Source organism: Pundamilia nyererei, unplaced genomic scaffold, assembly GCF_000239375.1.
Source record: "Pundamilia nyererei isolate P.nyererei 1_Seehausen unplaced genomic scaffold, PunNye1.0 scaffold00153, whole genome shotgun sequence".
NCBI lineage: Eukaryota > Metazoa > Chordata > Actinopteri > Cichliformes > Cichlidae > Pundamilia > Pundamilia nyererei.
Window position 1 is genome coordinate 1,047,298 of NW_005187554.1, and position 5,896 is coordinate 1,053,193.

Here is a 5,896-nt window from a genome sequence, read left to right on the forward strand (position 1 = left end):
TTTCAGATTTGCTGATATCCGGCGTTTTGGCAACCGCAAACAGAAGTTAAATTTAAACCGTGGATGCACCCAGAGCATCCACAGAGCCAACCAGCTGACTCTAGCTCCACTGTTGGATCGTTTGGTTTTCACTTCACTGTCGCTGCTGTTCCAGGTGGGCGGCGCCGCTCAGCATCCTCTGCGAAACATTCCGGGGCTTTTTTCCGCCGTGTCCAGGACGTTTCAACCGTGAAATAAATGAAACGCACCTTTTTAAAGAACGTCTGGTTGTGGCCTCGTCGTAACGAGAAGCTTTAAACGGGCTGAAGAAAGTTAGTGACTGTCATTTGAATCAGCTGTGTGAGGGGGACGGGGGCGAGTGTTTTACCTTGTCAAGGACCTCCTTGAACAACAGGTATTTGTTTACAAATTATTCCATTGTATGCATTTAATAGGGCGTTTTTATTTTAACTGTTCATACATATCGCAAAACATGATAGCTAATTTGTTGTTATTTTTTAATGACTGCAGTATTTTAAAATTGGGGAAAACAACTTAACATTTTTACAGTAAGCTAATTAGCTTCGTTTCCGTCCCGTTTAAGTCATGCAAAAGTGATTATTTGTTAATTAAATGATGTTACTGCAAGTAACTGCAGCAGTGGGCATGCCCGGGCAAGCCTCGGTAGGATCTTCATTCAATCAGAGAAATAAATGGTAGTTGTTATTTCCACATTGTCTAATGCATCCAATGCAGCAGAAACACTTTATAGTCATATACAGAATGCTAAATATCTATATGCTAAACATCGTCACAATATTCGTTTAAATATGCACAGATCATCAACAATGTTGAAACCACCTGGCTAATGTTTTGTAGCTGACGGTCTCACCACCAGAACAGCTCTGACCAGTCCGGACATTTCCATAAATGCCTGAGTGGAATGAGCTCTGGGCAGTTTGGTGCTCGGGTCATTGCCTTGGGCTCTTTGCTAAAGCTGTCCCTGAGCAGGTTTTGCCCTGTGGTTTAGGCACGTTATCAAGGGGTGTTACGATACGACCACCTAACATCCACAGGATTTAAGTTGGTTAAACATTTTTAGTTCTTCTCTCCACTGGTCAATAGTTTCGATGCGTTGGCTGATTTGCTCTGTTGCTTTTTGTACACTGCTCAACAACAAAAAAGAAAATTAAAGCAACACATCAGATCTGAGGGTTAAAAAAAAATCATGCTGCATATCTACACTGATATGAAAATGATCACTTTACAGAGGGCTGAATTCAAAGACATATTGAAAATCAAAGTTAAAAAAAAAAAGATGCAGCAGGCTAGTCCACTTTGCGGAAATTTTAATTGCAGCTAGTCATAATGGTACTTAGTAGTTTGTATGGACCTCTGCCTGCCCCCCGCCCAATGTGCTTGTAAGCATACCTGACAAGGTCTGGGCATGGTGATGGTATCCTGAGGGAATCTCCTCTCAGATCCGGACAGTCTAAGATGCAACCTGCTGGTGTTCAATTAGTTGAAACATAATGTTCTACAGGTGTTCTACTGGATTAAGGTAAGGAAAGCATGGGGGCCAGTCAGTAATATCAACTCTGTCCTCCTCCAGGAACTACCTTCATACTCTCGCTACATGAGGCCAGGCAATGTTGTGCAGCAGAGAACATCAGTGGTGGGCCTGCTAATTCTGGTATTCTCTGGCAAATGCCAGTCAGGCTCCATGGTGTGGGCAGTGAGCACAGTGCCCACTAGAGGACGTTGGGTCCTCGGGTCACCCTCATGAAGTCTGTGATTGTTTAGTGAGAGACCTTCACACCAGGGTCCTGCTGGAGGTCCTTTTATAAGAGTGTGGCAGTGTTTATCCTGTTACTCCTTGCACGAAGGAACAGACACTGATGGGATAAGGACCCTCTACAGCACTGCTCACCTCTGAGTAACTGCCTCCCAAAAGTGATTTAAAAAAACAAAAAAACGACCCATAAACAGACCTAAACTCAGAAGAGTTGAAGCTGCAAAGGGTGGGCCGACATCATATTAAACTCTTTGGATTAAGAGTAGGATGAGAAGATCTTATGTATGTGAAGGCAGACGAGCAGTTACTTTTGGCAGTATAGTGTGGTTGCAGGGATTATGAGAAATGTATTTCCCATGTTTGATGATTTGCATGCGCACCTTGTCATGTTCTGATCCAGACATGGGTCACCTCATCCACTACCTGCACCTCCTGCTGACTGTCAGCATGCTGGCCTGTCAGTGTCTCGCGGTCAACGGGCTGTTTGAGTGGCTGAGGCTGACAGAGGCACCTCGAGCAGCAGCGCCTCTTCAACCAGCTGCAGTGGCTCCAGCACATCTTGCCAAAGACGCTCAGTTTGAGATGGCAACTGCAGATGAGAAGTTTTTAGCTGAGGCAAAGCAGATCGAGCTCAGCCCATTGGACAGCTGTCATTACAGGGTATGTGGGCCTTGAAAAGGTGTATTTAATCCAACGGACAAATAAAATGTTTTTGAACAATATTAGGTTTGAGTTTGGAGAAGGCTGGGCAACAGTGTTATTAAGTGTCTTTCATATAAAATTCTCATGGCACAGTTTTCAATACATTGTTTAAACAGAGGAATCATGTTTCTCTGGTTTGTCTCCTCCTGTAGGTGATCGCTCGGCTAAAGTCGAGCTGTGACAGCCTCTCAGAAGAAAAGCTCGCAAAGCTCGGAGTGGAACTGTTTAACTGCCAGGCAGAGATTGAGGGGCGCCAGACGTACCTATGCACAGAGGAGATGGTAAAAATACGATCTTGTAGTACTTTGTCAGAAAAGGCTTTAAAAATATAATGAAAAAAATATAATGTTGTGTGCTAATCTCAATTTTATGTGTTAGACCATCAAAGAGTGTACAGCATCCATGGATTCCGATACGTGGAATGCGTACCATATAGTCAGCAACCGAGCGCGCTCCGTTTGTTATGCAACTCGACAGCAGCTTTTCCGGCGCAGAGCAGAGCACACAGTCAATGCACTCATCTCCACAGCCACCAGCCAGCTAGATGCAATGAAGGACCTGAAGGTAAGGCTGGGTTTAAAAAATAAATAAATAATTATTTTTATTTTGCAAATCAGTGGTTTCTTGGGATTCATTGATCATTTTCAAACAGGAGGGCCAGGTAGAGTTGAAAGAACTGACTGCAGCATCACTGGACAAGCTGCTTGAAGGCCACAGTGCTCTGCAGGCTCAACAGGGGAAGCTGCACGAGGGCCAGGAGCAGATGACGAGTTCACTGAGGGACAACCTGGAGCGTCTGGGTCAGGAAAAAGCTCTCATCGCCTCTGGACAGGAGTTGGTAGCTCAGCTCATTCAGGGAATTACACAAAGAATGGGTGAGAATTTTACATTTTTCTGTATTTTTATTCTATTCTGTTAAAATTGACTTTGGGCGCGACTGCAAATAATCCGACATAAAGGCTCTTTTCATGTGCTAACAGTCAAATTGCAGCAGTTTGTAAATGGTTTAAAATGGAGCACTATAACAAAAAATAATTTCCCCCAGGGATTAATAAAGTATTCTGATTCTGATTCTGACAAACAGTTTCTTTTATCCATGGTCAGTAGTAAACTGTTTGTCAAATTACAAAGTACTCGAAAATGACCTGATACAGTTCGATGTGCTGAATGAGTTCTGGAAGTTTTAACTTTCCTCTTTTAAATAAGATAAAATATTGAACTGCAATTCTCTTTAAGAAAACTCTGTAAACACACCTGATGCCACATCATGTAGCATGGATTTTATTCTTTCCGCATGTCTTTCTGTCCACCTTTTTTGTTTTTGTTTTAGAGAATGTGAGCGAGCATCTTCAAATCCAGGGCTCTGAGGTGCAGGACAGCCACAAGGCGATTGTCAAGGACCTGGCAGATGTAAGACACCAAGCTCAGGACATCTATCAGAAAATTGGTAAATGGCTGAAATCATTTGTAGTTTATAAAACTATCCCCCCCAAGCAATGTGCTTACATATCTTTTTGTATGTGGCTGAGTAGACCACAGTATGATAGAGTTTCTGCAGTATCAGGATCAGACCTCCCAGTACTACACTGACCTGATGAACAAGTTGGAGCGCATGAACAGCACCCTGGGAGGCATGCTGCACTACCTCGATAAGATGCAGAGCCGCATAGAGGACAGGCTTCACATGATCCAGGGCTACCTCGGATGGGCAGGTGAGACACGGCAGCCATAGGGCACACTCCCTTTTTATAGGGTCTTTTCCTGCTACAGAGAAGTTGGATAATTGACTGTCAGCAGGACACATTTAGAAATTAATTCTTTACATTGTCTTTGACTAAAAAAAGGTTCCTGTATGACTTAAGAATTCTTTTTCTTGTGCTTTTTGCTTGAACAGGTTTAAGTCTGACAGCTATATGGACGTGCATCACACACACAGGCTACTTTGTACTGTGTGCAGTCCTGCTGACATTCCTGCACTGTCCTGGTTTCTCTCGAGCCATGCTGCTGCTAACTGTGCCTCTGAATGCAGTGGCTGAAGTCAACCAGCAGCCAGCGCTGGATCTCACCAGCCTCAGCCTGCTGCTGCTCACTCTGTCTCTGGGTATAAACATAAAGTCACTTATGAGGAAAATACATTAGCTGCAGTTTTCTGAAGCATTTGTCACAGTGTGAATTTTGTTTCTGCAGGTCACTGGTTTGTGAATCAGCTGTGGGCATGCTTCCAGATCACGAAAAAGCTGACCAGTCCACTGCTACTCAGCTCGTGCACCATTGTGGAACCGCAGAAGCAGCCTTGCAACTCTTATCCACCATCATCTACACCACAGAAGTGAGTATGTTGCACACTAGAACTGCAACTTGCGTATTGGTCTTTGAAAATGTTCAATTTAACGGACTTCACTGAATGTTAAGGCCATCACCATCTTGGTGTTTTGAAACTGGACATGGAAGAGGGGTGACGTCTGCTTGCTGATGGACACTGGTTGCAGCTATCAATTATAATATAGAGCAGGGGTCCCCAATCCCAGTCCACGAGGGCTGGTGTCCCTGCAGGTATTAGATCTCACCCTGGGTCAACACACCTGAATCACATGATTAGTTCATTACCAAGAACTTCAAGACATGTTGAGAAGGTAATTTATCCATTTAAATCAGCTGTGATGGATCAAGGACACATCTAAAACCTGCAGGGACACCGGCCCTCATGGACTGGGATTGGGGACCCCTGATATAGACAGTAATTTATTAAATGAGCACCATGTTGTAGATGTTAAACTTAGCTAATGATTTAATCCGGCTCAATCAGAAACTCTTGAGTTCACTGGTCAGTTCTCAAACTGGTAACTGATGATTTGTTCGAGTAAAAAATGAATTTTGAACTCTACACGGTCAGTAAGAGCTTCAGGCAGTAGAACATGTATTATTGTCTACACCAAATTAACAATGATTCCTTTTGCATCTATTGGACCTATTTTCTATCCTTTTGTGCTCAGAGATGAAAAAGATGACATCATTGAGAAAGACGACCTATTGAATCCGGACAGCTTTTTATCAGGTGGGAAACACATGCTGAACCTTTTTACAGTGAATCCTGTTCAAGAGCAGTGCTCTTTCTATAAATTCAGCTTCTCAGTTTTGCTGTCAAACAGGTTTGTGTTCAGGTGAACTTGGCATATCAGCTGTGTCTCCACCTCAGAGGAAGCTTACGCCAGAGTCAAGGCTTATGCCAGTAATTGGTAAACCAAATCACTCCACTCCCAGGTTTATACCAAAGCCACTTTCTTCAGCGGTAAGCAAACTGAGTTAATGCTTTCAGAAATGCAAAAACTGTATTCTCGGTGCATCACTAGTGGCAAGCAAGACAAATATTGTTTAATTTAAATCTGTTTTAGGCTCTTTGTTACGATATACCCCTGAGTA

At 43.3% G+C, this 5,896-nt stretch overlaps 1 protein-coding gene across 1 annotated transcript in view; it reads left to right on the forward strand.

The window, feature by feature from the left end:
• The first annotated feature begins 288 nt into the window (after positions 1–288).
• Positions 289–5,896, forward strand: part of bmb (brambleberry) — an 8,161-nt gene continuing 2,553 nt past the window's right edge. Inside the window, exons 1-12 of the mRNA XM_013913821.1 lie at positions 289–394; positions 2,175–2,434; positions 2,629–2,757; positions 2,855–3,040; positions 3,129–3,351; positions 3,807–3,923; positions 4,009–4,188; positions 4,371–4,577; positions 4,664–4,805; positions 5,470–5,531; positions 5,626–5,765; positions 5,869–5,893. Of these exons, the coding sequence (XP_013769275.1) occupies positions 2,177–2,434; positions 2,629–2,757; positions 2,855–3,040; positions 3,129–3,351; positions 3,807–3,923; positions 4,009–4,188; positions 4,371–4,577; positions 4,664–4,805; positions 5,470–5,531; positions 5,626–5,765; positions 5,869–5,893 (1,669 nt within the window). The 5' untranslated portion in view covers positions 289–394; positions 2,175–2,176. The remainder of the gene's footprint in view (positions 395–2,174; positions 2,435–2,628; positions 2,758–2,854; positions 3,041–3,128; positions 3,352–3,806; positions 3,924–4,008; positions 4,189–4,370; positions 4,578–4,663; positions 4,806–5,469; positions 5,532–5,625; positions 5,766–5,868; positions 5,894–5,896) is intronic.